This window comes from Crinia signifera, chromosome 4, assembly GCF_055691185.1.
Source record: "Crinia signifera chromosome 4, ASM5569118v1, whole genome shotgun sequence".
NCBI lineage: Eukaryota > Metazoa > Chordata > Amphibia > Anura > Myobatrachidae > Crinia > Crinia signifera.
The window spans coordinates 307982081-308008720 of record NC_139220.1 but is presented as its reverse complement, the minus strand read 5'-3'; the positions used below and the strand labels follow the sequence as shown (position 1 = coordinate 308008720).

Below are 26640 nucleotides of genomic sequence, written 5' to 3'. Positions count from 1 at the left end.
TTTCAAAAATCACGCAACAATGGGTTAATGGTGACATTAAGAGCCTCACTGTAGCTTTACAAAGGCTATGGACCATTGTAGGCTGCAGGGGGCACTAGACCAATGGATTGACCTAAGTAGGCTTGGCCTGTTACCCGATAGCTATTACAAACCAATTGCTATTATAAATAAAAAATTTTAATGCACCAAATCTGCAATCAGTGGGCATAATGTGGGCATAATGTAGCATTGGTACTTCCTCATCTTTGCGGCCACAGGTTACGCTACGGAACTTATGCAGTATAACCGGCACCACCTTGGGTCCACGCCACCATCTATTACCTTTAGTAAAGTTGTGGCGAGCGAAGCGAGCCACCAAGCCCGAAGCGTAGCAAGCAAAGCGAGCCCGCAAGGGGACAATGGTGACATTCTGAAAGCGGCTAATGTCACTGGCGTAAATTGTGGTTGCAAAGATGAGTAAGTACCATGGCATGTAATGGCATTCTGCTATGTTGCCTCTAGCACAAGCCACCATTATGATTAATTACAGTAAGCTTCCCCTGTATATTAGTGCATTCACAATGTATTCCACGGGATGTATTCCACTTATACACTAATTTCTTTCTGCAGCACACCTGACCACTGTGCAACCATGCACACATTTTGACAGACTCATTCTCATGTTTCACAAGGCATAGTACGCAACAAACATCGAGTGAGTGGTCAATTCATTGTGCTGCCAGGAAGCAGCACATGCTGCGCCATGTAGTCCCACAGAGCTCAGGTGGTGCAGCTGCTCTGTCAGCACTGTCTTCTACCAGCAACACATCCTGCTACTAGCTGCTATGTAGAAGCAGCTGCACATCCTGTGCGGGCGGGCCCTACACACAGACATTATACTCCGCCGATTTACAGAGCTAGTACGCGTGCTGCAGCAGGCTGAGAGCCGGAGCCGGCATAGGCCCCCGGGGGCCACAGGCTTCCATCTACCTCGCACAACATGGAGGGTCCTGAGGCCAGGGACCCGGAGAGAGAGGAGAGGTACTCCAGGCTATTCCATTTGATGGACTCCAACCAGGATGGGCTTGTGGATATCAACGAGCTGAGGGAAGGACTCGCAGCCCTGGGGATGAAACCCTGCCACAATGCAGAGCAAGTGAGTGATACACAGTACTGCTGTATAATGCTGCCATACAGCCACTGCAGAGCTAGTTATTCCCAGTACTGCTATATAATGCTGCCATACAGTCATAGTGAGAGCTAGTGATACTCAGTACTGCTATATAATGCTGCCATACAGTCACAATTCAGAGCAAGTGATACTCAGCACTGCTGTATATTGCTGCCATACAGTCACAGTGCAGAGCTAGTGATACTCAGTACTGCTATATAATGCTGCCATACAGCTACAATGCAGAGCAAGTGAGTGATACTCGGTACTGCTGTACAATGCTGCCATACAGTCACAGTGAGAGCTAGTGATACTCGGCACTGCTGTATAATGCTGCCATACAGCCACAGTGCAGAGCAAGTGATACTCAGTACTGCTGTATAATGCCACAATGCAGAGCAAGTGAGTGATGCTCACCACTGCTGTACAATGCAAAGCAAGCAAGCAAGTGAGTGATGCTCACCACTGCTGTACAATGCAAAGCAAGTAAGTGAGTGATGCTCACCACTGCTGTGCAATACTGAGCAAGTGAGTGATGTTCAGTACTGCTATATAATGCTGCCATACGGTCACAGTGCAGAACAAGTGATACTCAATAAGGCTATATAATGCTGCCATACAGTCACAGTGAGAGCTAGTGATACTCGGCACTGCTGTATAATGCTGCCATACAGTCACAGTGCAGATCTAGTGATACTCGGTACTGTTGTATAATGCTGCCATACAGTCACAGTGAGAGCTAGTGATACTCAGTACTGCTGTATAATGCTGCCATACAGCCACAGTGCAGAGCTAGTGATACTCAGTACTGCTGTATAATGCCACAATGCAGAGCAAGTGAGTGATGCTCACCACTGCTGTACAATACTGAGCAAGTGAGTGATGTTCAGTACTGCTATATAATGCTGCCACACGGTCACAGTGCAGAACAAGTGATACTCAATACGGCTATATAATGCTGCCATACAGTCACAGTGAGAGCTAGTGATACTCAGTACTGCTGTATAATGCTGCCATACAGTCACAGTGAGAGCTAGTGATACTCAGTACTGCTGTATAATGCTGCCATACAGTCACAGTGCAGAGCTAGTGATACTCGGTACTGCTGTATAATGCTGCCATACAGCTACAATGCAGAGCAAGTGAGTGATACTCGGTACTGCTGTATAATGCTGCCATACAGCTACAATGCAGAGCAAGTGAGTGATACTCTGCACTGCTGTATAATGCTGCCATACAGTCACAGTGAGAGCTAGTGATACTCACTACTGCTGTATAATGCTGCCATACAGTCAGTGAGAGCTAGTGATACTCAGTATTGCTGTATAATGCTGCCTTACAGTCACAGTGAGACCTAGTGATACTCAGTACTGCTATATAATGCTGCAATACAGCCACAGTGAGACCTAGTGATACTCAGTACTGCTGTATAATGCTGTCATACAGTCACAGTGAGAGCTAGTGATACTCAGTACTGCTATATAATGCTGCCATACAGTCACAGTGAGAGCTAGTGATACTCAGCACTGCTGTATAATGCTGCCATACAGCTACAATGCAGAGCAAGTGAGTGATACTCGGTACTGCTGTATAATGCTGCCATACAGCTACAATGCAGAGCAAGTGAGTGATACTCGGCACTGCTGTATAATGCTGCCATACAGCCACAGTGAGAGCTGGTGATACACGGCACTGCTGTATAATGCTGCCATACAGCCACAGTGAGAACTGGTGATACTCGGCACTGCTGTATAATGCTGCCATACAGCCACAGTGAGAGCTAGTGATACTCGGCACTGCTGTATAATGCTGCCATACAGCCACAGTGAGAGCTAGTGATACTCAGCACTGCTGTATAATGCTGCCATACAGCCACAGTGAGAGCTAGTGATACTCAGCACTGCTGTATAATGCTGCCATACAGTCACAGTGAGACCTGGTGATACTCGGCACTGCTGTATAATGCATCCATACAGTCACAGTGAGAGCTGGTGATACTCGGCACTGCTGTATAATGCTGCCATACAGCCACAGTGAGAGCTGGTGATACTCTGTACTGCTGTATAATGCTGCCATACAGCCACAGTGAGAGCTGGTGATACTCGGCACTGCTGTATAATGCTACCATACAGCCACAGTGAGAGCTAGTGATACTCAGCACTGCTGTATAATGCTGCCATACAGCCACAGTGAGAGCTGGTGATACTCGGTACTGCTGTATAATGCTGCCATACAGTCACAGTGAGAGCTAGTGATACTCAGCACTGCTGTATAATGCTGCAATACAGCCACAGTGAGAGCTAGTGATACTCAGTACTGGTATATAATGCTGCCATACAGTCACAGTGAGAGCTAGTGATACTCAGTACTGCTGTATAATGCTCATGAGATTGATCTCCAATGCAGAGCAGATTAGCCATACTTAATACTGCTGTATAATACCACTGGGACAGCGTCATACTCAGTAACACTGCCAGCTTAAAACTGTGGGACAGAGTTACCCTGCACAGCGATCTTTCCCTCCTCATTCTTATTTAAAACAGAAGAGACAAATCATCACCATAACACACAATAAGGTAGAGAGAGGCTAGCAAGGAATGCTGTGACTTGTAGTTCCACATTGTATATGTCCGTATTTAATATCTAGGTGATGCACATAATTCACCATGCGTCCCACCAGCTGCTGGGGAACTACACATACCAGCATTCCCTGCCACAGTGTTAGCATATACCCCAGCTCCTATACTGCGACAGGGCATGCCGGGATGTGCTGCCAGCCTTACGATGGTGCCCAGCGCTCACAGCATCTTCCCTCTGTTTGCCCAGGAGATCCTGCGGGCCGGGGACACTGATCAGGACGGACAGCTGGATTTTGAGGAGTTCACACGATACCTCGTGGAGAGGGAGAAGCGCCTGCTCATCATGTTCAACAGCTTGGATCGCAACAATGATGGTGTATATATAACACATCCGTAATTATAGACGTGTCTGGGGCCACGTACACACACACACGTACAGAGGGAAAGCAATAGCTGGGGTCACCGGGGACCTCGTCTGGGACATCCGTCAGCAGGGACAGCCCAGTGTGTCACTTCCAGCCGGGGGACATGGCCTGCTGATTTTGGTAGATTGTCAGTTTCTATGTCCCAGGGTAGATAATATACTGATGGCAGCAGGTATCCTCAGCCTAGCTGGTTGTGTAGAGGGAGCAAGCCAGGAACAAGGAACGGTCCAGAAGTTGCTCATGGAGCACTGCCATATTTGTGTGACTGTTGTCACGTCCGGGGCCCTTGACCAATTATCAGGTGCAGGATATATAGGGATACGGTCATATTATCTACAGCATTTAGGTCTACAAGCATTATGTCTACACCACTAGGCCGACCTGCATTTAGGTCGACATGACTGAAGATCGACATGACTTAGGTCGACAGGGTCATTAGGTCGACTTTTATAAGGTCGACAGGGTCATTAGGTCGGTGTAGCGAGGCACCGTGCCCGAAGCATGGCGAGCGCACGCGGTTCTATGTTGACTGTGTCGACGCTTGAAAAAAATTGAATTTTTTTTGAAAAACAAAACCCCATGTCGACTTTTTCACTGTCGACCTTATACCTGTCGACCTAACACATGTCGACCTAATGACCCTGTCGGCCTAATGACCCCATCGACCTAACCCATGTCGACCTTCAGTCAGGTCGACCTAAATGCAATTCGACCTAATGGTGTAGACCTAATGCTTGTAGACCTAAATGCAGTCTGACGAATGATCCCATTCCCTATTAAACTGTTTTGCATCTCCACCTGTGGGTGAAGGGGAAAAACTAGAGCACCTAAGCTCGGCCCAGTGAGAATGTGATCACGGAGTTGCGGGGTGAGATGTACTGACATGTACATACACCTGTTACCAGGGTTAGGGCTGGTGCTATGACACCAAGCGTACTGATGGTGGCAGCATTTAGTCCTGCACACACAGTGCGTCAGCTGTGACAGCCGCCTCCAGTTCCGTTCTGAGTTAGGACCAGACAATCTTATCTCTGCCTTTGTCTGCGATACAAGGTCAGGGGACTATACCAAGATAAAGGCCCCCATACACTACGCGATTTGTGCTGGACTTCATCTGATTCCACCTGACACCCAAATAGCATGTGTCTGATGTCCCGTGTGCATTGGAACCGAGGTGGAGATCATGTAAAGGCCCCCATACATTAGGCCGACTTGTCCTTAGGACAAGTCGGACCCAATTCTCCTGTGAGCCGCCCGGCAGCTCCCCGGGAGGCTCACATACAATTTGGCACTTGATGAGCCAGTTTTTACATGTGATAAATCGCTTGCGATTTATCACATGTAAAACAAATGGGGAGCTGCAGGGCGGTGAGGAGTAGTGGGGGCGGGCGGCGGCAGTAGTTGGGGCGGGCGGCGGCAGTAGTGCCTGGCCGGCATGCTGTGATCACAAATAGCAGCGCTGCCGCTGTGGGACGGGACGCACAATGGCGGCTATTAGATTTTCAAAATACCTGTCAAATGACCGGCCGTTCTGTGATTGGCTGAGAGCTCTCAGCCAATCACAGAACGGCCGGTCATTTGACAGGTATTTTGAAAATCTAATAGCCGCCACTGTGCGTCCCGTCCCGTAGCGGCAGCGCTGCTATTTGTGATCACAGCATGCCGGCCAGGTCAGCATCACTCGCCGCACCCGGCACCCGCCGGGAACTCATTTGTGAGCCGCCGCCTGCCCCCACTACTGCCGCTGCTATTTGTTATCATAGCATGCCGGCCAGGTCAGTGTGTCTGCCCTCCGTGCTCCCCCGCCCCCCGGTGTTTGCATGCATATGCCTGACAGGTGGGCAGGCATATGCATAGCATACAGGGAGGTCGGATGATCTTATGTGCTGACCGTCCGACCTCCCTGATCCGGTCCGATGCGCAAGGGACCGCGCATCGGATCGGATCATACATCACACACCTGCGATTTTGGGGCGATTTCATCCGGTTATCGGCCCAAAGTGCTGAAATCGTCCCAAAATCATATAGTGTATGGGGGCCTTAAGATCTCCGGGTTGGGCCCCCTCCCATATACTCACTGGCACTTTACAATAGGAGACGGTGATGCAACAAACTGGGTATTTACAGACAGTCAAAAAGGTAGGAGGGCCCTGCTCGCAATCTCTAATCAATACTGGGTATTATAATGGGTATCGAGGTTGCCTCTCCGATAGGCAGAATACTGCCAGCAGCGCTCTGACGTTCCCAATTCCAACGGATCTTGAGGAGAATCTTAACCCTACTCCTAACCCACCCCTATGGGTCCGAAAAACTCCAATGTTGCCGCGCGTTAAAAACCCATCCACTAAACCAGGAATGCCCCAGAAATGCAGGAACTGTGCTATTACTTAGCTTTTGTGGGCTGTAGTTTTATTCCTCCAGGCTGTTTTATACGTACGGTCCTGTACATTCATCCCACCGGGAGCAGAGGGGACACCTACCATGCTTGGCCCGGGAATGTGATGTGCATTTACCAAATACGTAGGGATCAATAATCCCCACTATAGACCTGCACTGCGGATAGACTGTGAGGCCTGCACCTCCATCCTGACTGCTACAAATCAAAAGCCTTTCTCTCCTCATCCAGGTCGCATCGATGTCTCTGAGATACAGGAGTGTTTTCACGGTCTCGGAGTCCATATCACGCTGGACCAAGCCCAGAAAATCCTGCAGAGGTGAGAGCTAAGAGGTCCTAGGGAGAGGGGGGGGGGGGGGTGGTAATTTAAAGTCTCTGGTTGCAGGGATATTTGTTCTATATCTTCAAACTAGGCACCCTAATAGCCCAGGATTTCCAAAAATCCATGCTTTAGTACTGGTGACTAAATTGGAACATCAGTTTTTATTTTGATGTAACCGTCTCTGCCCAACCATAGACAGCCTCAGGACTGGCAACAGAAATCTTGGGGCCCGGAACATTGAAATCTCTGGGGCCCCCCCCAACACCGCATGCAAATTTTTATTACATTGCATATTGAAAAGTATTTTTTTTTATTACTAGAAATAAACAGATAATTAATATTTACTATGCAATATAATAGAGAAGGGCAGATTGGAGGGCACAGCATTGTGTGTCGTGTGGTTTGGTGCTGTGCATGATGTCACTAAACTCATTAGAACGGGTAGCCAGACAGGTCAGCCATGCTTACAGCCCCTAAATTCCTCAAAGCCTTGGGGCCCCTCAACTGGTCGGGCCCGGTACGAGTGTCCCCTTTGACCCCCCCTGTCACCTGCCCTGGACAGCCTTTAAACCTGGACTGCTAGGGTGCTTTGAGGACAGTTTGAGAATCACTGTGCTAGATAAATCCAACCCTGCCACCTAGTGGAGCTTGTTATAATTGCACGGATGGTTCCTTTGGTCTATAATAAAGTGTGTACCAGAGGGCTGTATAATGTTGTGTTGTGTGTGTACACAGCATGGACCGCAACGGCACGCTGACTATCGATTGGTTGGAATGGAGGGATCATTTCCTATTTAATCCCCTGCACAATATGGAGGATGTGGTCACTTACTGGAAGCATTCCTCGGTGAGTAAGTCTGTATATGAGTGTGGACTCCCTGCCTAGATGCAGGGCAGCCGAGAGGAATGCCGGGCCCCGGTAAAATTTTGGGGGCGTGGCTTAAGTGTGTGCTGTGGGAACCTCCCACACTTAGGCCACGCCCCCAAAATATTTAGCGGAGGGTGAAAGAAAACTCTAAAAACTGTAATCTCAGAAGCAGCACACACCTACAGCATGTGCTGTGCTGACTGTAGGCTCAGCATGACCTCTCACGCTGTCAGTGAGACACTCATGCTGAGCCTGCTGTCAGCACAGCACATGCTGTAGAAGTGTGTGCTACTGTTGCTACCCGGGAGGGATGGAGGGGGAAGGGAGGAGTCAGACCAGGGCCCCTTCGGGGCCCCTTCAGCAAGTGTGGGCCCGGGTAATTAGTACCCGCTCCCCCCCTCTCTCGGCTCCCCTGCCTAGATGTGCTGTGTATAGTTTTCCCAATCGCTACAACTTAATAGGATAGATGGGACGCAGTAAATGAATGTATTCGCAGCTGCGCAGTGTGTCAGTTGCACAGGAACAAGTAATCGTTTCACTGCCATTGTATTGGGTTTGTCTGTGAAGCCGTCCTCCGGTCACTCCAGTATTGGCCACATGGCACAGTTACTGCCGCTAGACTGACAGAATTATGGCCCGCCCCTTGTTTGCCAGGCTGCGAATGTGTTTTGTTATGGTACAAGTGGTAAGTCCTACCCCACACACGCCTACCTTCATGTCATCATTAAGTAGGTACCCAGCAATTGCCAATACCTGGAGGATGGATGGCTGCTGTACAGACCACGATGAACTATATATAATTCAGAGTTGGATTAATTTTTTTTTTTTTTTATGAATTTGATAGAAAAACATTACAATAAACATTAGAGATTTATTTTTATTTATTTATTTACAGTTTCTTATACAGTGCAGCAGATTCTGTTGCGCTTTACAATAGTAGACAGTGATAAAACAAACTGGGTAACAACAGACAGACTTGGAGGAAGGAGGGCCCTGCTGCAAGCTTACAATCTATAGGGATATAGGGGGAAACACAAGGACAGGCAGCAGTAATAGCATAGCAGTCCCACCAAGTTACAAGTCCAGAAGGGAAGCTATATAATACATAAGTGCCTCAGAGGGTTATGCATGTAGAACTTAAATATGATAGGCTTGCCTGAAGAGGTGAGTTTTCAGGGAACGCTTGAAAGTTTGGAGGCTAGTGGAGAGTCTTATTGTGCGTGGAAGGGCATTCCATAGGGTGGGAGCAGCCCGATGAAAGTCCTGTAATAGTGAATGGGAGCTGGTGATCTGTGCAGAAGAGAGATGTAGATCTTGTGCAGAGCGGAGTGGTCGAGATGGGAGATATTTTGTGATCAGTGCAGAGATATATGCTGGTGCAGTATGGTTAATAGCTTTATATGCGAGTAGAAGTATTTTATAGTGAATATGGTAAGATACAGGCAACCAATGGAGGGACTGGCAGAGCGGATCAGCAGACTATGAGCAGCTTGCAAGGAAGATCAGTCTAGCAGCAGCATTTAAAATGGATTGCAGTGGAGACAGATTGAATGTGGGGAAGAAAAAACAGGTCAGAGTCGAGGGTGACCCCTAAGCAACGAGCTTGTGGGGTAGGGTAGATTGTTGAGTTGTCGACAGCGATGGAGATATCAGGATGGTAACTGTTCTTAGTTGGTGGGAATATAAGTAATTCTGTTTTTGGAGTTTGAGTTGGCGAGAAGACATCCAAGATGAGATGGCAGAGAGACATTCAGAGACTTGGCCCAAAACCACTGGTGACAACTCTGGGGTTGATAGATAGATTTGAGTATCATCCACATATAAGTGATAGTATAGATTGAGAAAAGCAGAGGACCTAAAGCTGGGTACACACGCTTCGATTTGCTTTAGATTCGATTTTCTATTAGATTTGGCATTAGATCTTCCCATTCAATTTGGCATTAGATCTGTACTTTTGCATTCGATTCGATTTCACAGTGTAGGCACAATGTACTCATTCGATTTACTGGATCGAATTTGAGATTTCCTTGGCTGCACAGTAGATTTTTCTTTTCGGTTTTGAGAAAACGGGAGCGCGCATCGAATCGAATGCAGATCGAAAGTGTCCTAAAAACCATTCGATGTGGATTCGATTTTGCTTCTATAAGCAAAATCAAATCAAAAACTGGGAAAAATCGAAGCATGTGTACACCGCTTTAGACTGAGCCTTGCGGCACTCCGACTGACAGAGGTAGTGAAGAGGAAGTAGTGTCAGAGAAGCGAACACTGAAAGAGTGATCAGATAGGTAAGATGAGAACCAGGAAAGGGCTGTATCATTAAGACCTAGGGAGTGTAGTGTTTGTAAGAGAAGAGTGTGATCCACAGTGTCAAATGCAGCAGTAAGATCTAGAAGAATTAGAAGTAGTGAGTAATGGCCTTTAGACTTAGCAGTTACCAGATCATTCGCCACTTTAGTCAGTGCTGTCTCAGTGGAGTGTTGAGAGCGAAAGCCTGACTGAAGCAGGTCTATTAGGGTGTGAGAGTTAAGAAAGTTTGTGTGGCGAGAGTAGACAAGTCTCTCCAGTAGCTTGGAGAGGCATGGGAGCTGAGAGATAGGACGATAGTTAGAGAGAGAGTTAGGGCCGGAATTGTGTTTTTTCAGAATGGGAGTAATCACTTCATGTTTGAGCAGAGAAGGAAATGTACCAAAAACAAAGAGTCACACACATGATTGTATACAATAATGGTTGCAGAAAAAAAACATGACCTGTATAAGATATTGCTTTGATTATCCAATAGTAACATTCACTCGTATGGTTAGTTCATTGCTTAGCGAGCCTTGTAACGCCCCCCCGCCGCACTGCGAATATACCTGCCGCACTGCAAAAACATCAATTCGAAGGCTAGCACGTGGGCCCGAAATCATTCGAGGGTCACCAACCATCGAATGATTTCTCTAGTGCTCGCAAATCTAAGTCCGTCTCTGCTGACTTAGATGTGCGGCGTCCTGCTCCGAGAACTGGGCGGGCGGCTGACGTCCGGTTACGTCAGCCGCCCGCCCCCAGAAGGCAGGTACCTGTCCGTGTTCGCATGGGTATTTTTCCTGGGTGCACCCAGTATTTTTGTGGGTATGCCCAGGAAACGCATGCAAACACCCCCACTTTGCGAGCACCTTTGAAGGCACCCACATAGAAGCCCTGCACATGCGCAGAGCTTGAACATCGATCCCCCGTGTGAAGGCACAGGACCCTTCTGTAGTCAGAATGACCTCCATAGCTAGAACATCGGACCATTACTGATAGACTTCACTGTATACCAAGAGGTGGTTAGGAAGATATTACGCATTGCAGTCGGATCCACTTTTAATTGTACCATTGGGAACGTCTAATGTGTAACTATGTAGCCGAAATGTGTTCATGCTGTAGCATCCTTTGGCTTAACCCTTTAATCGCTGAGTCTTTTTGGGGGGGGGGGCATGTTTAGGGCTGGGCACATTCCAACATCAGAAAAAGTATTTATAAACACTGCGCTCTCATACCCTCCAACATGACCCATTCCATTAGGTACAAAATGCTCTGTTCCTGGACTTCCCTGCCAGTGACCGTTACAGATGTGAGCCTACAGCACAGTCCAATATTCAAAGAGTGATGTTTGGGATGGCAGTAGGTGTGGCTCCCCTTTTTGAATATTGGACTGTGCTGCAGCCCAACTCTATAACTGCCACTGGCAGGGAAGTCCAGAACCAGAGCATTTTGTACCTAATGGAATGGGTCATGTTGGAGGGTATGCGCTCTGCCTGTGTGGTGTTCTAAACTAAACTCAGTACATCAGTGTCAGTAATTTGTACCCCAGCGTTGTGCACTCTGCCCTATTGCCCGACTATGTCCTGCCTGCCGCATCTCTACATTTACACCCCCCCCCATGGGATAACTATATACCTGCGGCCCACCTGCCCCTTTCTCCGCACTTGGAGAAGGGGGCACCTTCTCCCACCGTTCTCCCACCGTTTGGCTACTCCTAGTCCTGCAACCAGTGGTTTCACGTGTGATCACCAAAGAACGACTGAAGGGTCACATCGTTCTTAACATGGTTACCGATGCCAGAGTGGGGATCCATCCCCCCCCCCCCCCCCCCACATCCTGCCCTGTGTTACTGATATCCATACAGACCAGAGCTTATTCTGTGATACTCGCACATGATCACCAGAGAATAATTCTGCAGGCGCCCGCATATTTCGAATAAGACTTTTCTATTTCACATGTGATGTCGCTATCGGCAACCAATCAGATCCTATCTATTATGTTCGAGAAGGTGCTCAATACGCAACAAGTAGATTCTGATTGGTTTCCCATAGCAACATCCCATGTGAAGTAGAACTCATATCTTAGTAAATGTCCCCCTTTGTGAGTTAGGGAATCCAGTACAATTGTGTAAGACCCCTAGAACCCTGGGGAGGGTGTTGCACCTAGAACGGCCATCGCTGTTCCCTTAGTGCCAGATTTACACGCCCATACTCGGGTGACTGCCAGAGCTTATACCTCCAGTAGTAGGAGCAGGCACCTGGAACACAGACCAGCAGTTCACATCAAAGTACAGACTTTTACTGCCCTTTAAAGGGAACCGGGCCAGTCAGCAGCTCTGTGGGGGAGAGCACCTATATATACATGTCCTGTGCAGATGCTGCGCTGCACGTCTCCCGTAATCCTGGCTGACAGCAAGAAAACAGTCCCGCATCCTTAGCAGCTGCTCGGCATCCCTGTTGCCTAGCAACCAGGGGGAACTCCGGGGACGGAAGTGGCGTGGCTTCCTGGTCTCCTAGTGACGACTGGGACCTGCGGGAGAGATGTGTATTTTATGTGTGACTTGGCGCCACCTGAATATTTCTCCTATAAATGGCACCTAGGGGTAAATTTAATAAAGCTTCTAAAAATTAAGAGGTGATTGTTGCTCATAGCAACCACTCAGATCCTATAATTTCTCTATTGCATCCTAGAAAATGATAGATTGGGCCCGATTCAAATGCCACATTGCACCCAATCTCCCACCTGAAGTGACGTGGGATTGCGAGGCGATATGCAACTGAGTGCGCCGATTAAAGTTTCGTTTAGACACGAAGCATGGTTTAGAGCAGGCATGTCCAACGTTGGCCCTCCAGATGTTGTGAAACTACACATCCCAGCATGCTTTGCCACAGTTTTGCTATTAGAGAATGCTAAAACTATTGCAAAGCATGCTGGGATGTGTAGTTTCATCTGGAGGGCCAACGTTGGACATGCCTGGTTTAGACCCATCAGCAGAAAAATTTGAATACCACCAGCGGGTGCCCGGAACCTGCGGCAAACATTTGAATCGGGCCCATAGAATCTTGGTTGTTATAGGCGACATCACCTACATGATCGATACTGTGATTTTCAAGTTTGCTTTATGGGATCGTGTTCTAGAGCTGCTCTAGGCCAGTGGTGTCAAACTCCTGGCCCTCCAGCTGTTGTGGAACTACATGTCCCAGCATGCCCTGCCACAGATTTTATATAATGGATTGCTAAAACTGTCAGGGCATGCTGGGACGTGTAGTTCCACAACAGCTGGAGGGCTATGAGTTTGACACCACTGTGTCGGCACAGGATCACGTTTTGTCTCTGGAATTGACCGTCCCTCTTGTAAAATGCCTGCAGGTCCTAGACATTGGCGAGTCGCTGGCCGTTCCAGACGAGTTCTCCCAGAAGGAGATCCGTTCCGGGACATGGTGGAAGCAGCTGCTGGCCGGGGGAGTGGCTGGAGCGGTCTCGAGGACAGGTACCGCCCCCCTGGACAGGCTGAAAGTCCTCATGCAGGTGATATAAACATGTATATTACATGGCACAGGCAAACCATCCATCGCCACGTGTCCACCCACATACTATATTTGTCTCTGCCTGTATACAGGTTCACGGATCAAAATCTCGGGGGCTCTCCATGCTGCGAGGGTTGAAGGAAATGATTCAGGAGGGGGGGATCCGATCTCTCTGGCGCGGGAACGGCATAAACGTCCTGAAGATCGCGCCGGAATCTGCCATAAAATTCATGGCTTACGAGCAGGTGAGTTTGGTGACATTACACCTGACATAGGCCTTCCATGAGCGTCCAGCACTTCCTGTTCGGCTTTCCATTGAGTCAGTGGCAAGGTCTGACGTATGAGTAGGTACTCACGCCTGTTCTTCTTTCTCAGATTAAGAAGGTAATCCGGGGCCAGCAAGAAACTCTGAGGGTCAGAGAGAGGTTCGTCGCTGGGTCGCTGGCTGGTGCCATCGCCCAGACTGTGATTTATCCTATGGAGGTGAGAAGAGGGGGCCGGGGAACGTCGGACGATGGGGAACGTGGTGTAGTTATTGGGATTAGACCATGCTGGGGTTGTCATACGGAGAAACGCGTTATGATGTTCTAAAGAGAAAGCCACAGAGAGATAAATTAGATGAATATTTTAAGATCTTAGGTTTAAATCATTTAAATTTGTAGAGATTATGTTGTAGAACTCAGTGATGACGCGTTTCACCCCTTTACGTCTTCCAGGTGCTGAAGGTGCGCCTGGCTCTCCGCCGCACCGGTCAGTTTAAAGGGATGTCAGACTGCGCCCGACACATCTTGCGCACAGAAGGCGTCAGAGCATTCTCTAAGGGCTACCTACCGAACCTGCTGGGAATTGTGCCATACGCCGGCATTGACTTGGCAGTCTATGAGGTGAGTTAATGTCTGGTGGCGAAATGCGTTGAAGCTCCAATAGTCAGATCATCTCCTCCATTAATTCTTATTTTCTCAATCTGCCCTAGACACTGAAGAACACCTGGTTACAGAGGTACCGGGCGGGCACCAGCGCAGACCCCGGGGTACTTGTATTACTGGCGTGTGGCACAGTGTCCAGCACTTGTGGGCAAATTGCCAGTTACCCACTAGCCTTGGTCAGGACGCGCATGCAGGCGCAAGGTGAGAGGAGCACTGTAGGGCTGGGGGCTCTAGTTTATGATATTTGTTATAGTCAAAGTGTAACCAGCAGAAAATAATATATGTACTGTATACAAAACAGGAAAGGGAATTTTGTGTACACCCTTATATTTGCCAGCCTATTATGAAAGGCAAAATGGATCTAATTCATATATGTTTGTATGTATGTATGTATGTATGCATGCTATGGTTCACGCAAGTGAGGAATGAGCGGCAAACTGCACATGTGCTGCGATCACACTGCCGCTGCCCCTGACACCGTCAGGGGTAGTCTGGTCCAAGTTTGGACCTTACCTGGTATAACTTGATAAATGGTTCAATATTATATTTCATAAATTCCTCCGCCCTATTGGTGACTCTGATCCCCAAACATCTAGTGTCATCCACCCAGCTCAATGTTCCTACATTATTGCCCTGTTTTAATCTACTTCCTCTCATAGGTATTATATTGGACTTCCCCCAATTAATTCTTAGCCGAGAGTATTTCCCAAAAGTTTCTACTATCTTTAGGACTACCGGTATTTCTACTTTATGATTGAACAGGTAGATCAACATGTCATCTACATACATGGAGATAGTTTCTCTGTCTCCCTCTCTTAGGGATTTATTCAGATCTGAGCTCAGTACAAATTTGTTCGGGAAAAAAATGGGCAAAACCATGTGCACTGCAGGTGGGGCAGATGTAACATGTGCAGAGAGAGTTAAATTTGGGTGGGGTGTTCTGAAACTGAAATCTAAATTGCAGTGTAAAAATAATGCAGCCAGTATTTACCCTGCACAGAAACAAACTAACTCACCCAAATCTAACTCTCTCTGCACATGTTACATTTGCCCCACCTGCAGTGCATATGGTTTTGCCCATTTTCCAAACACATTTGTACTGAGCTCAGATCAGAATAAGGCCCTTAGTCCGAACCCTTCCAACTCTTGTGTATTCCTCAATATGCACGCCAAGGGTTCTACCGCCAGGTAGAACAAGGCAGGGGACAAGGGGCACCCCTGCCTCGTTCCCCTAGTTAGTCCAAAAGGTTCTGTACTGAACTCATTAATTTGAACTTTGGCCCTTGGATTCTTATATAAGAGTTTATAGAGTTCCAATTTATATATTTAGGGTCAGACCACAGGTATGTCCACTCTATGCAGTCATACACTATAGCCGCATCTAGTGATATTACAGCAGGGGCGGATTGGGATGTAAAAACAGCCCGGGAAATTTATGGAAGCAGCCCTGGGGGCGGGGTCTGCTGAGGGGGTGGAGTCTGTTAAGAGGGGCGGTCTCTCATAATAGAATCTGATTTAGAGTTGCATGCAGTTGCAGCCTACCTTGTATTTTTGATGCAGTTGCATATGCAACTTTATGCTAATGCTGTTACACTGCCACCATTGGCTGAATTTTTTAAACTTTCACCAGCAACCCCAACAGGTAACAAACATACTGACCCCCAATATAAAACCCCACAGAAAACAAAAACGGCAGCACATTCCTGCAGGAGACGAGGTGAGGCCGGACCATATGGAGCAGGCAGCTTCAGTGCTTCCTGCACCATTACATTAAGGTGCGTACACACGGGGCAATATGATCGCTGGCAATCATATTGCCCCGTGTCCCGTTTTCATCTGCGACCAGAGATGGTCGCAGATGAAAATTTAAACACTGCTTGGTGTAGAGGCAGGGGATGTCACTGGTCAGAGGAGCATGTTCCTCCGACCAGTGACCATTCAGGGGCTGAAAACGGGAGGGCGCACCCGGCGATTTATCGCTGGTGCACACTCCAATCACTGGCAATATGGTCGCTCAGCGACCATATTCCCAGAGATTTCAGCCCCTATCGCCCCCGTGTGTACACAGCATAACACAGCAGGTAGCACTGCAGCCCTGACCGCATGCTGCTCCTTTCGCTCATTAAGGGAGCGCCTCTCTCATATATGTATATATGCTCATTACAGAACCTCCCCATACATATAACCCTGCCAGGGCCGGTGTAAGGCTTCTCAGCACCCTAGGAAAAACATCAACCTACTGAACCCCCCCCCCCCTTCCTTCTATACTGCCAATACCCACTTTTCAACCCTTTAAGGCATACTTGCTTAACGATCCGGAATAGATGCTCCCAAAAATCGGGTGGTCCAAGCAAGTGTGTCAACGTTTTCGGGAAAAGCTGGTAACACCCTCACCAGTTGCCGACAATAGTAGCGCTGCGTAACACCCTCACCAGTTGCCGACAATAGTAGCGCTGCGTAACACTCTCACCAGTTGCCGACAATAGTAGCGCTACGTAACACCCTCACCAGTTGCAGACAATAGTAGCGCTGCGTAACACCCTCACCAGTTGCCGACAATAGCAGCGCTGCGTAACACCCTCACCAGTTGCTGACAATAGTAGCGCTGCGTAACACCCTCACCAGTTGCTGACAATAGTAGCGCTGCGTAACACCCTCACCAGTTGCCGACAGTAGTAGCGCTGTGTAACACCCTCACCAGTTGCCGACAGTAGTAGCGCTGTGTAAGGCCCATACTAGTTGCCGGCAGTAGTAGCGCTGTGTAATGCCCATACCGGATGTACGTCCCTAGAGTAGTCAGGGAAAATCATAATCTTGGCTCCATTCATTTCCAACGGACTTTTTGATTGAGCCAATCGGTTAAATAACATCACGGTCTCTAAAGTTCATTATTTTGGTAACGGCCTCTCTGGTATCCTATGGGCTCTTTTGATACAAAATTGTGGGGACAGCACCTCTCTCCCAAATCAGCCATTTTTCTAGCCACACCTCAGGGGAATCTCCTTCTGTTTTTTTCCGGTACCCCCACCAGTCTGATATTATTACGTCGTAGACGGCCCTCCATTTCGGACATCTGGGATTGTATCCCCACCATGGACCCTTTAAGCTGATTAATTTGGGCTGTTACTGAGATTTGTGTGTCTTCTGTCTCTTGTATTTACATTTTGCACCTTTCAGCAATAGACCATCCTCCTCTTGCTTGTGACCCAGCGGCCTCCTGATGCTCACTTTTCAGGATTCTTAGGGTACCTTTAGGCTGTTCTGCTGGAACTTATTCTGCCACTGGGCCAGCCACCCTTTCAGATTCCCTTGTCCCAGTTCTACTCTCAGGACTGCGAGGTCACCACACTTTTTTTGCACGCTTGAGTTGTGAGCAGTGTTTCCTCTCCAGCTTACTGCTTCCCCCAGTTTTTGCCACACATCACTTTTCCCCAAAAGGGGATAGAAGGGGGAAAGGAGGGAGCGGCTATTACCACACTGGGCCTTAAGGAGCCCACACACGCACCGTTGCCGGCGGTGCGATGCTGTACGATGGGGTGCGCGCTCCCGCGGCACCTCATCGTACAGTACAAAAAGTATGTGCAGCACATACTTTTTGTACTTGCTTTTTCTAGCATCGCATCGCATCGCATGCACATCTTATGCACAAGGCATACGATGCGATGCTATGTGTGCTAGTTAAGCCCACAACGCACGCCGGGATCGGTGCGTGTGTGGGCTCCATTATTCAGATCTGATTGCAGTTAAAATTCTTTTGGAAAATGGGCAAAACCATGTGCACTGCAGGTGGGGCAGATGTAACATGTGCAGAGAGAGTTAAATTTGGGTGGGGTGTGCTGAAACAGAAATCTAAATTGCGGTGTAAAAATAATGCAGCCAGTATTTACCCTGCACAGAAACAAAATAACGCACACAAACCGAATTCTCTCTATACATTTTACATCTGCCCCACCTGCAGCGCACATGGTTTTGCCCATTTTCCAAACAAATTTATACTGCGCTCAGATCTGAATAAGGCCCACTGACTGTGTCTCTGAGCGTCAGTGTTCATCCCCCTTCCGGGTACTCGGTGGGCGCGTCACTCTGCTCAATATCCAGTCTGCTTAGCCATAGGCCTTCCCTTAGACCTCATGGGGGAAATTTACTAAGATCGTCGATCTTAGCCGATCCCGTGTATGAACAGGTACGACCTGAGAACTCGGGCTGATTTACTAAGCTGCCGAGTTCTTAGGATTCGTATTTTACGATGTCAAACTCATTCATATCAGTCTACCAAGTTTCCCAGCATTTAGGGACCAGTTCCCAGATCAGTAAAATTACCGGTACATATGGGAATAGTTTTATCCCCCCCCCCCCCCCCCCCCCCCCCCCCCGCTGCTGCCTGGGGCGTGTGTGTGTCAAACCAGGGCCCATGTTGGGCCACTTCAGCAATTAGTACATTTATTAGTACAATTAATTAATTGTACATTAATTACTACATTTCATGGACAAATTCAGCAATAAGTATGATAGTAAGTTTGTTCAGATAGAACACTTTGCCTATATACAGCCGAGTCCTATCAACTTTGCCTATAAACAGTGTACCATGCATAAATACGGAAAATCAGCCAAATTCGGTTGTTAGTAAATTAGCCGGGCACCGGCTTCCCGGTCATAAGTAAGATCGAATGGGTGTGGAGCAGTACTCCGCTGTCTCATACTACAAACTAAACACCTCCAAGACTGAAGCCCTTCCAATACATTTTTCCTCTGCCCTTCTACACTCAGTGAAGACCCAATATAACTACGCTTGGCAGGCTAGAAGCCTACAATATCTCGGAATCCACCTTACCCCGAAGATCTCAGACCTAATATCCGCCAACTACCTCCCCCTTCTCCGCAAAATTTCCATGCTATTATCTGATTGGATGATGCACCATGTTTCATGGGTGGGTCGCATAGCCGCTTTGAAAATGATGGTCCTTCCCAAAATGATGTATCTGTTTCGAACAATCCCTATTTTGCTCCCTAAGGCCTTGATCACTAAGTTTAACTCGGCACTCATAAGATATGTCTGGAAAGGGAAAAAACCTAGACTGGTTCGCTCTACAATGTCACTCCCTAAATCAGAGGGGCGGTCTGTCACTCCCAGACTTACATCTATAACAATTAGCATGCATCCTTTCCCCCATTAGTGCTTGGTTTGTAGATAGCAACCCCAAAACATGGGTTCGACTGGTAATAGGACTAATTTCACCCCTCCCTCTGACCGACGTCCTTTGGCTCCCAGAAGGTGAGGGCCATTGTTTACTGTCACGTTCAGTGGTGGTCCACTCCGCAAGGAAAGCATGGCTGGAATTGATATCCAAAATAGATAACGCTCACCTTCCATCCCCTGATCTATCATTAGCAGGTTTAGCGTCTCTGATCCCGGATTTGAATTTAGAGTCTTGGATATCTGGTGGTATGGTCTCACTTAACGAAGCAACCATGGATGGCCATCTCCTAGCGTTTAGCCAACTTCAATCCCAGTTTTCCATACCTCCATAGAGATTTTTATAAATTTTTACAAGTTCGCCATTGGTTACATAGCGTGACACAAGCCCCTTATAAAATATATGTAATCCCAACATATATCAGAGATTTACTCTATAGAAATGACAGTAAGGGTGGAATAAGTAAGAGGTACTCGTGTATCATAGCCCTACATTCACCTCAGAAATTGAAGGCCTTAGTGAAGTGGGAATCTGATCTTACCTGCTCAATATCAAATGAAGAATGGCAGGGAGTGTTCTAGAACTGTTTCCATGTGTCAAAATGCATATCTCATATTGAACAGTACTATAAACTGCTCCATCGGCTGTATCTCACCCCTGCCAGGCTCCACTCAATTTGGCCATCTCACTCAAATATGTGCCGGCGTAACTGTGGGGGCGTTGGCTCCCTTATCCATATCTTCTGGTCCTGCCCTACCCTTGCCCACCTCTGGACAGCAGTTTTCACCCTCATATCTGACATCCTAGGTTACTATATACATCCACTACCCAAACTGGCACTTCTACATATTTATTTTGGGGCTCTCTCCCCCAATCTGATGGGTATGTGATGGGGCATATATTATTAGCGACCAGGTCACTGATCGCTCAATACTGGCGCACCCCCCAAGTCCCCACTTTATTAGCAGTTGAACACGCGGTCCAATCCCACTACGAATATGAAACGGCAGGTCTACTTTTCACTGGTAGCCCTCCCAACCAGGCCCTACGCTGGTCCGCCTGGCGCACCTATAGATCCCTTCACCCGTTACAATAAGCCCCTGACCAAACAGCCACCCTAAAGATTCTCCACGAGGTATGTACCTAGCTGACATGACCTCACTTTTATATAATGTTTCCTCTATGTTATATGACAATGCTATGTAATTAACTACGTGTTTGTATCTCTATTCCCCACCACCCCACCCTTCCCTTTTTACCATTCTGTACCCTTTTCCCTTTAACTGTTTTGCAAAAAACCTAATAAATAAAAAAAAAAAAACCAATGGGTGTGATCGAACCCATTCGGTCTTAGTAAATTTCCCCCCATGTACTTTGTCTTTTGGCATACAGTAGGCTGTGAATGTTTACACAGTTGCCAATGAATTTGCGATGGCTCCGTAGCCTTAAGGCCCCCATACACTAGGGCGACTTGTCCTTAGGACAAGTCGCCCCCGACTTCCCCCTGAGCTTCCCCTGCTGCTCCCCGGGGGAGCTTGATTAGATTGGCACTTGATGTGCCATTTTTTACATGTGATAAATCGTCTCGATTTATCACATGTAAAAAACCCGGGGAGCAGGGGGGGGGGCTACCAAGCAGGGCTGCTGGTGGGAGCAGGGGGGGGCTGGGGACGCTGCGGGGGACACAGGCGGCATAGAGCCGGGCAGGGGGAGCCGGCCGGGAGCTGTCAGTAATGAATAAAAAGAAAAAGCCCATACAATGAATGGGCAGCCTGTGATTGGCTACTGAGCGCTCTCTCAGCCAATTGCTGACTGGCTGAGAGAGCGCTCAGCCAATCACAGGCTGCCCATTCATTGTATGGGCTTTTTTTTTTTATTCATTGCTGACAGCTCCCGGCTCCCCCTGCCTGGCTCTATGCCGCCTGTGTCCCCCGCAGCGTCCCCAGCCCCCCCTGCTCCCTCCACCGCCGCGCCACCCCACTAGGTCCCAAGTCGGGTGGTCGGACGTGCAGCAGGTCCGACCACCCGACGCAGATCCGATGCGCACGGGACCGCGCATCGGATCTGAGGGGACATCAAAACTAGCCGATTTAGGTCCGATTTCGGCCAGATCCGACTGATCTGGCCGAAATCGGACCAAAATCGGCTAGTGTATGGGGGCCTTTAGACAGTCCCAAATGGATTTACAAGCATAAATTAGGCCCAATATACATCTATAACCTCAAATAAAGAGCACACACCATTAGTTGTATACCCCATAGTTGGTTCCGGTTGACAGATCTACAGTGGTTATACTGTAGGTCTACCTCCATGAAAGGAATGGAAAAGTTTTTTTTTTTTTTTTTTTTTTTTTTTAAACTGTCTTGCTTTTTTACTTTCCCACCCATGTCGGCATAGAGGGAGAATATAATCGTGTGCCAAGGGTAGCGAGCCACTGAGCGCGAAGCATGGCGAGCGTATCCCTTACACTAAGTACAGTCCATGTCGATAGTTGTCCACATTAAAACAAATTTGGACCATTGGCATGTCTTATTGGCTATATAGACGGGATGCGGTCATTTGGTCTACAGCATGATGGTCGACAGTCATTAGGTCGACACCGTTAGGTGGACTTGGGAAAAGATCGACATGGGTCTAGGTCGACATAGGAAAATGTCGACATGGTTCTAGGTCGAAAGGTCATTAGTTCAACAGGTCGTTAGTTCGACAGGTCATTAGTTCGACAGTGTCTAGGTCCTGTCGAACTAACGACCTGTTGTAAAGGAGCGGACGGTGTCAGAGAGAGTATAACTAAAGACCAGATCATTAAATATACAATATATTTATAAACCTGGATACACAAATACATGTAAACCTAATGGGCCAGATGCACTAAGCTTCAAAAGAGATAAAATGGAGAGTGATAAACAGCCAGCCAATCAGCTCCTACCTGCCATGTCACAGGCTGTGTTTAAAAAATGTCAGGCAGGAGCTGATTGGCTGGCTGTTTATCACTCTCCGTCTGGCCCTTTATCTTTTGCTAAGCCTTCCAATAAGTAAGTGGGACCGTATACAAAAGAAATGGATCGCAGAAAATGAAGGGCCTGATTCAGCCCTGTCAGCTACGCTGTCTATGTTCACAGTCTAGCAAACCGTTAAACGACGTTCGCCCCCTTCGCAGATCGAATCCCCTCTCTAGCATGTGAGGGAATGTTTTCGCAAACACATCAGCTTGCATGCTGACACTCGGGTAAAAAAATCATTCGATGGTCGATTTTTTTTATTTATTTTTTTAAATCCGTTCCCAAATAAAAGTCAGTCTAGACTGACTTATTATGGCAGAAGATGGGCGAATTCGGGGCGGGCGCTGATGTTGTGTGATGCCGGACCTTTGGGGCGGGGCCTAATTCATCCCGGTATGAATTGGTCCCTAAAGTTCAGTATATGACAGTCTCTAATCATAAACCCTCATTACCGCAGATAGAGATTACTCTGGGCAGACCGATGGTTTACGCATATCTCCGATGTTTGCTGTGCTACGCGGACTGCCAATCACTTGGTGCATCACTTGTGAATTAATCTGTGACCACTGTCACAGGCAGGCAGAGGTTCCCGCGGTCCTCCAGGAACCCCAACAGTTCAGGTTTTAAGTATATCCGTTCTCATTCAGGTGACTTAATTAGAACCTTCAGTCGATTTGATTTAACAATCTGTACTGAACCATGGATATACTTAAAATGTGAATTGTTGGGGTGCCTTGAGGGCCACATTTGGGAACCTCTGAATAACCGTAGTGGTATCCATTTAGCACGGTCTAGAGTATGTTGGGTAAATTTACTATGATGCAACCTATTAGATTCTACTACTTATTCATTTATTACCATCTAGAACAGTGGTTCTCAAACTCGGTCCACACACAGTTCATGTTTTCCAGGTCACCCGACAGGTGCACTCATTACTAACTGACGCATTTGAAAAGATCCACTGGTGAAACTGATTATTTCACTTGTGACTCTGTGAGGAGACCTGCAAAACGTGCACCGTGTGGGGTCCTGAGGAGTGAGGACCGAGTTTGAGAACCAGTGATCTAGAACATATTAGATATAGGGCCACATGTACTAAGCTTGAAAAGTGATAAAGTGGAGAGTGATAAACCAGCAGCCAATCAGCTGCTAACTGCCATGCCACAGGCTGGGTTTAAAATATGACAGTTTGGAGCTGATTGGTTGGTGGTTTATCATTCTCCATGTTATCACTTTTCAAGGATTATAGTACATCTTGCACAACATTGGATTGGTTGCTATGGCAACATCCCATCTTAGAAAATGTCCCCCTGTGTGTTTCCAGCAGTATTACAGATCTCTGTTCTCCCTTGCAGCCTCAGTACAAGGCTCTCCTCAGCTGTCCATGATGGCTCTGTTCCGTTACATCGTGACACAAGAAGGGGTCTTCGGCCTGTACCGGGGGATCGCTCCCAACTTCATGAAAGTGATACCGGCCGTCAGCATCAGCTACGTGGTGTATGAGAACATGAAGCGCGTGCTGGGTGTGACCAGTCGGTGATAACGCCCACAGCTCACCCCGGCCTGCTCAGAGACACAGCGAGACCTTCTCAGTGATTGAGCGGCATTGCCCCACATATCATGGTTACCACTACCAACCCGCCGCACTCTACAAACCGGATCTTCCCCAAACCAAGTCGTTTTCATGTGGGATTCCCAGTCGTCCACACCTCCCATAGGTATCAGCCACACACATCCTGGGCTTGCTGTTTGCACTGATCTTGTAAAGTTGCTCCTTTTGGGGGGACATCCTCTTTGTTCCTGCCACAGTTTCACTGCGAGGACTTCTTGGGGTGCCTGATACTGACTTTGCGTGGAGTCCCGAGTAATGCTGCATCCTCACCCCAGGTCTCAGATTTGTATTGATTGTATATTTGGCATGTCGTTTTTTGATGGCTGTAGGGGGGGGGGGAATTACCCCTTGATGAGGGCCTGCAGCGATAACTTGTCATCTGAATGTAACTCTCTCCATACACTGAATGTAACCTCTATCTGTAGCCACAGTGCATTTATCGGGCTGGGCCAGGGGAATTATACACGTCGGCTGAGATGTTACTGCCCCGTCCGTCACCTGCCCCCGGTTCTCTGCCGTCGTGCATACTTCTTCCTTTACTGAATGTTCCGAGACAATGTCCCTGGGTTTTTAGACTGTCCTATAAATGGGTTTAATGAATGTATTTATTGGGTTGCGTGCTTGAGAGGTAACGTTGTGTGAGGTCATAGAACAAAGCTTTATTATTTATATAGTACAAATTCTGCCCCCCAACACACAACCTACGCACAAATCTCCGTACGTAACGCGACACAGCTCCTCCCACAGGAGGAAGTGTTATAGACCACACATGATAGGGTATAGGATGTACATTATCACATGTAACGGTGGAGATGTTCTGCCGCACTCTGCAGGGCGTTGCTCCACAATCTGTGTGTTATGTGTGGAGATCTATGCTGACGCTATATGTTTGCAGAGCATTTCACCACAGCCTGGGTCTCATTGATCCTATATCCCTGCAAAAGCATAGCTCTGTATATTATGGGTGGGGGACTGTGCTGAATGCGAAGGTCTGCAGTTGTACTGATGCCTGTGTATTATGGGTAGGAGATCTACGCCGATGCTGTATCTGCAGAGCACTGCACTGCAGCCTGTGTATAAGGAGTAGATACCTACACTAATACTATAGATATGCAGAGCAACGCTCTGTTGCCTGTGTATTATGGGTGAAGTTCTACGCTGTTGCCGTACATCTGCAGAGCATTGCACTGCTGACTGTGTATTATGGGACCAAATCAGATCTGATCGCAGGACAAATTTGCTGCACCGCAGGGGGGCAGATGTAACGTGCAACGAGAGCAAGATTTGAGCGATTATTTTGTTTCTGCGCAGGTTAAATACTGGCTACTTTATTATAACACTGCAATTTAGATTTCAATTCAGAATACACTCCACACCAATCTAACTCCCCCTGCACATGTTACATCTGCCCCACCTGCAGTGCAGTATGGTTTTGCCCATTTAGAGCACAAAGTTGCACTGCAATCAAGTCTGAATTAGGCCCTAGGTGGAGATCTCTACACTCACACTGTATATTTGCAGAGCATTGCTATACGTTTCTTACAATACAAGAGGGCTGTACATATATATCTATATCCACACTACTGACATGTATTTCTATGCTGAATAAACACCGTTTCAGATAGTTCAGCTGTGTGTAATGTCTCTGAATGCTGACAGTGACCGGGAGCCCATCCTACGTGTTTACAATACATGAGTGAAACCTATGAACTCAAACTTGCTTTTGGCCTTCTCATGTGAACAGTAAAAGAATCCTATGTGCATATGTGAAGGCGGACATACAGCAGGTAAGGAAACCAAAGTGAGGCTCCGTGACTAAAGCTGGGTAAACATCTATACAATCCCTATTTCTTGCAACCGTTCGGCCGACCGTACTCCCGTCGGACCGTCCACAAACAACAGCCGACACGCGCGTACACACCTGTACAATTTTACTTGCGACGTCCGATGTACTCCCGTCCAAACAGTCGCAATAAAAAGATTGTACCACCGTACACACTGTCTCGATTTGGGCTATTGACACGTCACATGTGACCAAAATTATCATAATGGGCTGGGTTAGGGCATAATTATAGCAAACATTTTAGTCACCCTTTTACCTATTAAAAAAAACAAAAACGTTGTGGGGTCCCCCCCACAGCCATAACCAGCACCAGGCTGAAGAGCCGGGGCTGGTATTAAAAAATCAGGAAACCCGACAAATAGGGCTTCGCTGATTTTTTTAAAACCAGGTCCGGGGCTGGTTCCCAAAATACGGGGGACAAAATGAGTAGGGGTCCCCTGTATTTTAAGAACCAACCCCAGGCCAAACCAGCCAGCAGGGTAATGCCACAGCCGGGGGACACTTATTATATAA

General features: G+C 47.7%; 1 protein-coding gene across 2 annotated transcripts; it reads left to right on the top strand.

The window, feature by feature from the left end:
- The first annotated feature begins 813 nt into the window (after positions 1 to 813).
- LOC146075788 (mitochondrial adenyl nucleotide antiporter SLC25A23-like) lies at positions 814 to 25911 on the top strand. 2 transcript variants are annotated; one of them, XM_083185384.1, is made up of 10 exons: positions 814 to 1135; positions 3977 to 4103; positions 6781 to 6868; positions 7607 to 7718; positions 13392 to 13550; positions 13642 to 13794; positions 13925 to 14032; positions 14266 to 14433; positions 14523 to 14676; positions 24028 to 25911. In XM_083185384.1, exons 1-10 carry the CDS (start codon positions 980 to 982, stop codon positions 24210 to 24212), a joined length of 1410 nt encoding a protein of 469 aa, XP_083041510.1. In that variant the 5' UTR covers positions 814 to 979; the 3' UTR covers positions 24213 to 25911. The 2 variants fall into 2 exon arrangements, with proteins under 2 accessions (XP_083041510.1, XP_083041511.1); XM_083185385.1 differs by lacking the exon at positions 814 to 1135 and having other exon boundaries at positions 4082 to 4105.
- The last annotated feature ends 729 nt before the right edge of the window (positions 25912 to 26640 follow it).